General features: G+C 42.6%; 1 protein-coding gene across 2 annotated transcripts in view; it reads right to left on the reverse strand.

The window, feature by feature from the left end:
* Positions 1-12,083, reverse strand: part of pxdn (peroxidasin) — a 257,963-nt gene extending 245,880 nt beyond the window's left edge. For both annotated transcript variants that reach the window (XM_073056799.1, XM_073056798.1), the window contains exon 1: positions 11,815-12,083. In XM_073056799.1, the coding sequence (XP_072912900.1) occupies positions 11,815-11,984 (170 nt within the window). In that variant the 5' untranslated portion in view covers positions 11,985-12,083. The remainder of the gene's footprint in view (positions 1-11,814) is intronic.
* Between the last annotated feature and the right edge of the window lie 488 nt (positions 12,084-12,571).

Raw genomic sequence — 12,571 nt, forward strand, 5'->3', positions numbered from 1 at the left:
ATCTATATGCTGCTGTACTCCTTGCCAGTCTTCTACACTATCCACAACAAAACTTTGTATCATATGCAAACCTATCGACACATACATCCAGGTCATTTATATACATCACAAACTGCAAAGGTCCCAGTGCAGATCCATGCAGAACACTGCTAATCACAGACCTTCATCTAGAACAAGTCCCTCCAACCACCACCCTCGGCCTTCATAAGGACAGGCCAACTTTGAATCGAAACGGCCATTTCACCATGGACCCCGTGCATCTGAATTTTCTGGATGAAACTTCCATGAGGGTCATTGTTAAACACCTTACTAAAATCCATGTAGACAACATTCATAGCTCTATCTTCAACAACCACCCTTGTCGGAATTCTCAATCAAGTTAGTAAGACATGACTTGCCCCGCATGAAGGCATGCTGGCTCTCCCTAATAGGCTATGGTTTTCCAAATGCTCATATATTCTATCCTTAATAATTCTCTCCAGCAACTTCCAGAGAATGAAGTGGTTCCCCATTAGTTTCCAGGATTATCCCTTGTCCCCTTTTTCAATAATGGAACATTAGCTATCCGCAAGTCCTCCGAAACCTCATCTGTGACTAGACAGAACATGAAAATATTGGTCAAGACCCAGCAATCTCTACTCTCGTCTCTCAGTAACCTGGGGGATACCTCATCAGGCCCTGGGGACTTATCCACCTTAATAGGTCTGTAAGAGACCCAACACTACCTCCTCCTTTACCTCGAAATGCCTTAACATATTACTCTTAACACCAATCTCCTTACACCCCACATCCTTCTCCTTGGTAAATACTGATGTAAAGTTCTTTGAGAGGCTCACCCCCATACTCTGCATCCAAGCACATGCTCCCCCCTCCGCTTTATCCTCTCTCCATAGTTTTTCTGTTGGTCTTGATGTATGCATAGAATGCCTTAGGAGTCCTAATTGCTGGACTTTTTATGGCCCTTCCTAATTCCTTTCTTGAGTTTTTTCTGACTTCTTTATAATCCTTAAGGGCCCTGTTTGAATCCAGCTTTTTAAGTTGAATATATTTCCCCTTTTCTTCTTGATTAAATTTATCACTTCTCTCAGCAACCGAGGTCCTCTTACCTTGCCATCCTTGTTTATTCTTTCTGACTGGAACATACCTGTCATCTACTCTGTGCAATTGGTCTTTAAGCACCACCCACATGTCAGATGTGGACTTGCCAAAAAACAATTAACTCTTCCTAGCTCTTTCTCAATGCTCTTGTAATGTGCCCTGCTCCAATTGAATGCTCTCCCCACAACATCCATAGTTAACCTTATCAATAGCCATCTTAAGGAGTTGTGGTCACTGTTCCCTAACTGCTCACCCACCACAAGGTCAGTCACCTAGCCAGGCTCATTATTCAACGCCAGGTCCAGTACAGCCCAACATCTTGTTTGACCAGTGACATACTGACGCAAGAAACCCTCCTGCATTCACAAGTCAAGTCACATTTATTGTCATTTCGACCATAACTGCTGGTACAGTAGACAGTAAAAACGAGACGTTTTTACTGACCATGGTGCTGCATGAAACAGTACAAAAATGACACTGAACTATGTAAAAACAACACAGAAAAAACTGCACTAAACTACAGATCTACCCAGGACCACATAAAGTGCACAAAACAGTGCAGGCATTACAATAAATAATAAACAATAGGCACAGATGAGGGCAGAAAGTTGGTATCAGTCCAGGCTCTGGGTATTGAGGGGTATGACGACTTGGGGGAAGAAACTGTTACATAGCCTGGTTGTGAGAGTCCGAATGCTTCAGTGCCTTTTCCCAGATGGCAGGAGGGAGAAGAGATTGTATGAGGGGTGCATGGGGTCCTTCATAATGCTGTTTGCTTTGCGGATGCAGCGTGTAGTGTAAATGACTGTAATGGCCGGAAGGGAGACCCCGATGATCTTCTCAGCTGACCTCACTATCCGCTGCAGGGTCCTGTGATCCGAGATGGTGCAATTTCCAAACCAGGCAGTGATGCAGCTACTCAGGATGCTCTCAATACAACCCCTGTAGAATGTGATGAGGATGGGGGGTGGGAGATGGACTTTCCTCAGCCTTCGCAGAAAGTAGAGATGCTGCTGGGCTTTCTTTGCTATGGAGCTGGTGTTGAGGGACCAGGTGAGATTCTCCGCCAGGTGAACACCAAGAAATTTGGTGCTCTTAACGATCTCTACCAAGGAGCTGTCGATGTTCAGCGGAGAGTGGTCGCTCTGTGCCCTCCTGAAGTCAACAACCATCTCTTTTGTTTTGTTCACATTCAGAGACAGGTTGTTGGCTCTGCACCAGTCCGTTAGCCGCTGCACCTCCTCTCTGTATGCTGACTCGTCATTCTTGCTGATGAGACCCACCACGGTCGTGTCATCGGCAAACTTGATGATGTGGTTCAAGCTGTGTGTTGCAGCACAGTCGTGGGTCAGCAGAGTGAACAGCAGTGGACTGAGCACACAGCCCTGCTTTCCCCCCCCCCCCCCCCACCTCCCCCCGTGTTCAGTGTGATGGTGTTGGAGAAGCTGCCTCCGATCCGGACTGACTGATGTCTCCCAGTCAGGAAGTCTAGTACCCAGTCTCAGAGGGAGGTGTTCAGGCCCAGCAGGCTCAGCTTTCCAATCGGTTTCTGAGGGATGATTGTGTTGAATACTGAACTGAGCAAATTCTGCCTCATCTAAACCTCTCGCACTAAGAAGGTCCTAATTTATATTAAGAAAGCTGAAGAACCCCAAGACAACAAAACTATTGTTTTACACCTTTCCTTAATCTGTCTGCAGATCTGTTCCTCAATGTCCTCAAGGCTATTGGGGGGAGAGGGGTCCTGTGGTACAATCCCAGAGGATCGCACCTTTCCTATTTTGAGTCCTTCCCATAAAACTCAGCCCTCCATTATGTCCCCTCAGAGTACAGCTGTGATATTGTCTCTGATTAGTGTGCAACTCCCTCCCCCACATTTAACCTACCTCTCTACCTTTTTGAAAACAATTAAAACCCTGAGGCACATTAAGCACACAGTCCTGTCCCTCTCTCAACCAAGTCTCTGAAATGGCCACAGCATCATAACTCTATGTACTGATCTGTGCTCTGTTTATCACCTTTATCCATAAAACTCCCAGGATTAATATTCACACACTTCAAATTATCCCTTACATTGTTTTGCTTCTGCCTGTTTTTACTGGCCCAGTTATCTACTTTCCTCCCCATCTCTCCACTTTCTGATCTGGTTCTCTGGCTGCATCCCCTGCCAAACTAGTTTAAACCTTCTCAAGTAGCACTGGTGAACTTCCCGGCCAGGATATTAGTTCCTCCCCAGTTTAGATGCAAACCATTCCTCTTGTACAGGTCACCCCGTTCCAGTAGAGGTTCCAATGATCAAAGAACCTGAAACTCTACCCCTTGCACCAGTTCCTCAGCCACTATTCACCAGTATAATCACCGTATTCCTGCTATGACTAGCACGCTATGAAACTAGCAGGCCAGAGTGCACCATGACCTTTGACTGCTCATACACCCCCCCCAAAGAAAATTCTGCAACCACTCAGACATTCTGGACCCTGGCAACACACCATCCTGGTGTCTCTTTCACAGAACCACAGAACCCTCTGTCCATCCCCCCAACTATTGAGTCTCCTATCACTATCAACCTGCCCGACTTTACCCATCCCTGCTGAATCTCAGAGCCAGCCACAGTGCCACCAGCCTGGTTGCAGTTGCTGTGCCCTGATAGGTTATCTAGCTCCTCCCAGCGGTATCCAAAAGGGTATACATGTTGCTGAGGGGAATGGGCGCTGGTGAACTCTGCACTGACTGCTTACACCCCTTACATCTCCTGGTGGTCACCCATTTACTATCTGAAGCTTGCACTCTTAGAGTGTGACCACCTCAGTAAAAGTCTCGTAAGGGTTTCAGCCTTCTGAATGGTCCTAGGTACATCCAGCACCAGAGCAGGAACTCTAGTTCCTTGCCCTGGTCAGTCAGGAGCTGGAATTGAGTGCACTTCCTGCTGACGTATTCATCAGAGAGACTACTAGTTACAATGCAATCCCATATCTTACAGGATGCTCTTTTCTGTTACTCACCTGTGCCTCCCCCCTTTCAAGCCAAAGCTTCAGTTCTCCACTCCAACAATGGCCACTCTGCATAAACCTTGCTTCTTTATACTGGGTCAAACTGACCCCCAACAAGACTTCTTGTTTTTAAATGGCTTCTGCTCTCTCACTTGCTACTCTAAAGTATGGCTCACTCCCAATGAGACTTGTTTTTAAATGGCTCCCACTCTGCTCAGTTCCCACACTCTCACTCACCACTTCACAGTATGACTCACTCCCAACGATTTCTAGTGCTTTCTTGCTGACGAAAGCCTTCTACATAAGACTGCTGTGAGCTTCTGGTGTTTTCTTTTAAATCACTCTAGTGAAGGGGCTCCCAACTTTTTTCATGCCATGGACCCCTACCATTAACCGAGGGGTCCATGGACCCCAGGATAGCAAACCTGCTCTAGTGGAAGTAACAAAAATATGCAAAGCAGTCACTTCCAGGGAAGAAAGGTAGACTGTTTTTAATTTTGCATTGGTTGCAAGTGTGCATGAAGTCTTCTGCACATCAGTCACATTTTTAAAAATAATAATGTTAACATCGAAGAACAATTTTCCACCTTAAAGACCCAATACCAATGGTTTAAATTGTTCACCTTCTAGGGCAGAAAAATGGACTGCATCACACTAAAAACCATCTCTTTCATGAAAGGCTTAGTTAGTTGATCATGCCTACTAATTTGAACGGTAAACAAATGTGTAAAGCCAGTGCAGAGTTTAAAATGTTAGAGATACTGGGGACAAGATTAAAGGGCACAGCAATATAAATGAATTACTAAGGTCCTCATCTAGAACCAATTCTGTTCTTCGCAGTTTTCCAGAAATTCTGAACATTAAGAATGACATACATCACAAGGCATCATTGTATTTCAAGAAGATCTGAGCTAACTTAAACTGTTGTCTGTAACCCACTCAATTTAATTGACAATGTGCAATTTCCATTCTGTGTGGGGAGAAATGATAAGCAGTATGTTATGTATACAAGAGGTTTCATGAATGCCAGTTCTGCAATGTACAATTACAATAATTTTGTTTTTGTAATCTTTTGGAAACCACATGTATAAGGGTATCATACTTCCTAGAAAAGTATGACATTGACAATACTTTGTGTCACAAATTAAGTTCTCATTTATACTAAAGATCCTATCAATGTAAAATTGAAATGACATTTCTATTAACCTCGTAGTTACAGAAGCTTAGGCACATAAATAATTTATTTTTCAAGTTTAGCTGTAAATTCCATCCGGTACGTGGTACCTTCCTTTGTACATCACCAGATTACACCAAATAAAAACTTATTACTGCACGTCTTCATTGACGACATTCTAAACCCAGTATCTACATATGTAATGTGCACTTCTATTATATAACCATATATAACAATTACACCACGGAAACAGGGCATCTCTGTCCTTCAAGTCCATGCCGAATGCTTACTCTCACCTAGTCCCATCAACCTGCACTCAGCCCATCACCCTTCATTCCTTTCCTGTCCATATACCTATCCAATTTTACTTTAAATGACAATATCAAACCTGCCTCTACCACTTCTACCAGAAGCTCATTCCACACACCTACCACTCTGAGTAAAGAAGTTCCCCCTCGTGTTACCCCTAAACTTTTGCCCCTTAACTCTCAACTCACATCCTCATTTGAATCTCCCCTACTCTCAATGGAAAAAGCCTATCCACGTCAACTCTATCTATCCCCCTCATAATTTTAAATACCTCTATCAAGTCCCCCCTCAACCTTCTACACTCCAAAGAATAAAGACCTAACCTGTTCAACCTTTCTCTGTAACTTCGGAGTTGAAACACAGGTAACATTCTAGTAAATCTCCTCTGTACTCTCTCTATTTTGTTGACATCTTTCCTATAATTCGGTGATCAGAACTGTACACAATACTCCAAATTTGGCCTCACTAATGTCTTGTACAATTTTAACATTACATCCCAACTCCTATACTCAATGCTCTGATTTATAAAGGACAGCCTTATGACTATTACGTTATGACTATTTTCATGTCATAACATTTAACAATGCTTAAGAATTGTTTCCAAAAGAATATTTTGCAAAAGTAATTTTAGAATTTGTATTTTCCCCAAAATGCAGTTTGTTTGAAGACAATTGTCCATCAAGATAAAAGATCCCCTGCTAAAAAGGGATATGCCACAGCAGAGAGAAAAGCTGGCATTCATTATTACAGAGGACAGAAACAATTGCAGGGATGCTTGCAAAACATTCCAAATCAGGAGCCCAAGTACTACTGCAACTGAAGCAAGCAACTTGGACAGCAGTTATTATTTTTGTGGAAAACCAAGTCTATGCCAAACATCCAAGTGGAACTCAGATACTGTGGAAAGCCTTCATGACCACTTTTCATCCAAGTAATCCTATCATATAAAGCCAGAACAAGGTCTCATTCTTGTTCAAGGTCATCAATACATTTTACACATGCAGAGGAATACCAGAGTTCAGCATAACAACACTTTTTTCTAGAATTTCTTCAGAACTTCTGTGCAAAAATCTCTCGTTCAGTCATAGGCCGTTTGAACCCTCTTGATTTCAAAAGCTTTCACATATAGTGACTTCTGCATGAACACTTTTGAGTCACCTCTCCAATCTCTTTCCACTCAGCTTGCTGATTCCACTCAGTTATTTTTGCTCTCCATCAACTTTTGGAGTACACAGCTGTCTTTTTTCCTCCAGTGACCCTGAGTATATTCAAAAAGGAGCTTCAGTGGTCTTGGTGAAGGCAGAGGTCATTGCGAACAGATCAAGTGATACTGCAATAAATGCTGATATAATCAATGCAGTCTACTAGACTGATGGTGAAAACCTTTAAATGGATGGAATAGTATTCCGGGAAGAGAGGTTTAAGGTGGAGCAAATTGGTCTGACCAGGTAATTGCTTCACTAGAGGGTTAAGTCACAATTAAAAGTTGGATGAGGCAGAATTTCTCCGGGGGATTTCACATTTTTAACAATTCTTCATCCAAAAGAAATTAAGTCATAAGAATATTCCCACTTACATCAGGGACCCATCATGCCCTCCACCAACTTAAATAACTTCTAATTCCTCAGCCTCTGCTGCAAGATATTCACTATTGATGTCCAGTCTTTATACACCTCCATATCCCTTAAAGGATGGTCTAAATGCTCTTCGCTCCTGTGTACAAGGATCCCTTCCACCAACACTCTCATCTGAACTTGTTTTTACTTTAAACAACTTCTCTTTTGACTCTTTTCATGTTCTGAAAATCAAAGTTCTATCCATGGCCACCTTCATATCACCCCAGCTATGTCTATTTCTTTGTTGGCTACGTGGAACAGTCCCTGCTCCAAACCTACTCTAGTACCACTTTACAACTTTCTCCATTACACTGATGATTATATTGGCGCTACTTCTCGACTCATGCAGAAATGATCAAATTTATCACCTTCACCACCAACTTCCACCCTGATCTCAAAATAACATGACCATTTCTGAGATCTCATGACTTTCATGATCACACTGTCTCCATTAAGAGGCAAACTCTCCACTGACATTTACAATGAACTCTCTGTCTCCACTGCTAACACTGGACAACAAAGATTTTGCTTCCTGAATATTTTTGTGTGTATCATATGGATTTTGGGCTGATCATGAAAATCACCATGAAATTTCCCTATCATGCACCATTTTTTTTAAAAAAATCACCAATATTAGTTATTATAATTCATAAATTAAAATGTTGCCCACAATGTAAGCCGGAAAGTTCTCTTTTCATCATGTCCAGGCATGCCTGGCAATGCTTAGGCAGAGCAGATGCTGCACAGGACAGGTTTTAGAAAGACTATAAATTTCCGTGAAGGATTTTGGTATTTGAGACAGATGTTTCCCAGGATAACTGGTGCCAAGATTAAAGGTGGCATTTCTGTTAGTCCACAAATCAAACAAGTCACCAATGACAGGCAATTCAAAGAACTTCTAATGGGACTGGAGAAAAATCACATGGAAGGCATTCACGATGTTGCTGAAAATTTTCTTGGCAACTACAGAGCATCAAACTATGTACAGCAGATTAACAACATGCTTCAAGCATACAAAACCATGAAGTACAACATATCGATAAAGATTTGTTTTCTGCATTCCCATCTGGACTTCTTCCATGCAAATCTTGGCGCTGTCAGTGATGAGCATGATGAAAGGTCTCACCAGAAGACTGCAGTCATGGAGAGACTGTATCAGGGTAACTAGAATCCATTAATACTTGCTGATTATTGGTGGATACTTAAGCAAGAAACCTCAGACACCAAGTACAAATGAAAATCATCTTGCATAATTTTCAATATAAGTTAATTCCTTGTTTCTCTAAATTCCTACATGATAGTCTGAAATTATATTTGTATTTAGCTTCAAGCGGTCTATCATGAACAAAAAGTGTGTTGTCCAGTGTTATTAGACTATACCTCTTCCCATTCTGTCTCTTATTCCTTCTCCTGTTTTCTCTGTCTCTGCTGAATCTGCAATCCAGATGAAGCTTTTTCTTGGAGGGCATCTAAATTGTTCATTTTTCAGGAATCATGCCTTCCCTTCTGGTTGGAGGCCTACTCGCATCTCATCTGTTTCTTGCATTTCTGCTCCCATCTTACCTCCTCCCAGAAAGAACAGAGATAAAGTTCTCCTTGTCCTTACCTTCCACCACGAGTGACTGCATCCATCATACTATCTTTCATTTCTGCCAGCTACAACTAAATCCTGCCACCAGCCACATCCTCTCCTCCCCACCCCTTTTTTGTCTTCCACAGGGAAGGCTCCCTCCATGGCTCCCTGGTCCACTCCTCCCTCCACAGCCTTACCCCTGACACTTTCCCCTGCTCTTGCAGTAAATGTAACACTTGTAATCACACCTCCTCTCTCACCACCATTGAGGAAATGAAACTGTCCTTTCAGGTGCGGCAACATTTGCATGCATCACTTCCAACCTTGTCTATTGCATCGGGTGCTCCCAACATGGCTTCTCTACATCGTTGAGACTCACTGCACACTCAGCCACCATTTCACTAATATATATCTCAATCCACAATGGCCATTCCATATTCCCAGTTGGAGACCATTGCAACTCCCCTTGTCATTCCCACACTGATTCCTCCGTCCTTGACCTTCTCTACCGTCATACCAATGCAAACTGGAGGACAAAACATTATATTCCACCTGGGTAGTCTACAACAATATTGATTTTTCCAATTTTAGGAAACACACAATTTTTCCCCGCTCCTTCTCCTTGTGGTGGGCCATCTTTGTCCATTTCCCCCACCTCCACCTGCCAACATCACACATGGAATCCCACCCCACCTCCCCTTTGGTTCCAACTATTTTTTACCACTCCCCTTTCTTCTTATGGTTCCCATTCTAACCTCCTTTACCTATCAGAATCCTGCACTGATATTCCTGCAATTCTAGATTAACTATGAGGTATAACCAAACAGACTGGGTCAAAATCCTCACAAGTTTAGACAAATGGGGCTATCTCATTGAAACATACAAAATTATTACAGTGCTCACTAATATAGCAGATGGTTCCCCTGGCTAGAGTGAGAGTGGAGAAATTTAAAGATTATCTGAGGGGTAATATCCCCCCCCCCCCCAAACAGGGTGGTGACTTTTCAGAATGAACAACCAGTGGTCACAGTCTCAGAAGAAGTGATATAAGAAATGATTTCACATAGATGATATTGAATCTTTGGAATTTTCCAGTCTTTCAGGACAGATCAGCTGTGTTTTGAATAAAAAGGGTATCACAGATATGGAAAATGGCACAGATGCAAAATATCATCCTTGATCTTAATGAAATAGCTGAGTGTGAAAGGTTATATACACTTATTCCATTTCCTGTCCCCTGACCCCACCCTTTTTGTTATTATTTTCTGATTATTCCTCTGCCTTGCAAAATTACTTGGCTGTTGTGGATTAGAAGAAAATCTCTTCATGATTTTCCAGGAACCACATGAAGGGGTGGATCAGCTGGCCTTTCTTGTCTGCCTCTTCATGTTTGCTTACACTAATTATATCTGCAGTGGTTACAGAGGGAGAGAAAAATGTCCTTTTCAGAGAATATTTCCACAAACGCCCTACATAATGTTGAAGTAAACCTCATCCATTGCAAGTTACACACAATACTGCTTGGTAACTACCCATTGAACCCAAGCACTACAGCATTTCATATCAGTGGTTGAAAAGTTAAAACAAAATATCTTACAATAAAAGCGCAACAAAAAGACAGCAGATGGAAGGAACGAAGATGCAAACACTATCTGAAGCAATCCTGGGTCAAGAGACGAATCCCAACAAAGAATGATTTTGCCTGATGACTCACAGATTTTTCAAATACTCAATTTTTTCTCAAGCCTTATACTTAGTGGAAAAAAATAACATGGGCCACAAAACAGTGTCGTCAAACTCAGTTACATGCATATTAACCTTTTGCCCTCCACCGGAATAAGAGCATCCATTTAAGTAAATTTATATTAAGTGAAACAGATTCTAGAGGCTCCAAGAGGGCAAGGGGTTAAGAGCAAAAGAGGTAGACCAAAACCAGTAACATTGAAGACAGATTTACGAGGTGGATTCGTGTTCACTCAGTTTAAAAATAGTTCTCATACTAGATGATTTTAAACTATTCGGAGTTCTAAAACCTCGCCCAGAAGCAAATTGGTACAAGCAATATGTAAACCACGGCGGGACTGAAGTCCAGCGACTACAGTATTATGCAGCTCCAGTTTGCTGGAAGTATTTCCTCCCGATTCAATAACTTTAACAGATTGTTAACGTCCTTCTAACGTAAGCCAGAAAGATGTGTTTGGGGGGGGGGGGGTGAAATCAATCGGCTAACTCCAAAGTAAATTCCATTACATACATCGCCATTGATTCATGACCAAAAGTGCCTGCAACTTTGTGCCATTTCAAACACCGTAATTTCCAGCATTCGTGAGAAACAGCCACTTTTATTTTTAAACTGTCCTCGGTCCAGTTTCCAGCTCACGGGCAGAACATTACATTCTACACCACATAGAAAGGTTGCTCAGTGGGTTACATCGGAGTCAGCGGGGCCAAGTACCTAACTGCAGGCTGACTCCAGCAGGCGGCTTTTTAACAAGTTTTAGACCTTTGTCATTTACAGCTAAAGTCGTTTTATTTTCGTAAAGTGTTTTCTTGTTATCCGTTCTCCGGCTTTTAAAATTACCTTTTTAGGTTACATGATAATATATTTAAGATCCTCTCTGCCATGCAGAAAATGCTGCGAGCGTTTCCATTCAGCATCATTGATCATTATGCTCATCGCGCTATATCAATTATCTTTTTCTGATAACTGCATGAGAAGACTTTTTCAAACACCATATTTCACTCCTTCAGCAAAGACACAGTTCAAAAAGCTTTAAGTTAGTTTCGAGTTTGGCACTAAAAAACAAAACTGTTTCAATGCAGAGAATTTCACAGGTGCAGAAAAATATTCAAATGTCTACATCCAAACAACTGCTTTTAAATTAAAACTTTTGTCAAACTCTCCATTCTGTCTGCTCTCTGTAATAAAGCTGAACCAAGTTGTGGTTTTAGATAAGAACGAGTTCCATTGCTTCTAATCCCTCCGGCAAGGCAACAAAGCATTTTGTCTACCCTCTCCCTTAAAGCGTTGCAGTGCCGACGCTCCATACTCACAGGATTGTGGTTTGCGGGGAGACAGCAGGTATATTCTCCAGCATGAGATGCATGCACCTCACCGTCGTGCGAAAGCAAAGGCAACGACTGGGGCAGGCAGTAACCCACGGCGGGAAAGCGACGAGAAAGAGCCATGCTATGGACAGCAAAGGTCGGGTGTTCCAGGGCATCGTCGCCGCTCTCACTCGCTCGTTCACACCAATCCCCACCGCTTTCTTGGAGAAATCCCCGCACTCGCAAGAAGCGGCGGAGAACACTCCGCCTCACAAAAGAACCCACCCCCGCAGCTCAACCAAGCCCAGCATTGTGACGTCAACTGATTGACAGCGAGCGAGTCCAGCGCAGTCAATCGGTGGGAAGAACGTCTGGCCGCAAGGTTTGGTTGTTCGCTGCGGGCACAAGATGCCGATTTGTCCTGTAACACCGATGTCAGGGCGGCGAAGATCCCAGCGGAAAAGGTGCTGTGTCCCCTGCTCTGTCGGGCCACTCGATTCCTCGCCTATTTTTTAAGGAGTGAGTGCTTATGTCTTCATCTTAGGCTGGAACGATAGTGTTAGAACCGTGTTCCTTTATCCTCTCCAATCATTGAAATCTGGCCACGTCTACGCGAAAAGATCAAGATCACGATTGTTAATGTCATTTCCAGTACGCAAGTTTAGTAAAGAGGCGCTAAAAATTGTTACTCTTGCTCCGATCCAGCATATAAAAGCACAATAAAATAAAATACAATAAAACACAATATATATAAATACATAGG

The sequence above is a fragment of the Hemitrygon akajei genome, chromosome 9 (genome assembly GCF_048418815.1).
Source record: "Hemitrygon akajei chromosome 9, sHemAka1.3, whole genome shotgun sequence".
Lineage (NCBI taxonomy): Eukaryota > Metazoa > Chordata > Chondrichthyes > Myliobatiformes > Dasyatidae > Hemitrygon > Hemitrygon akajei.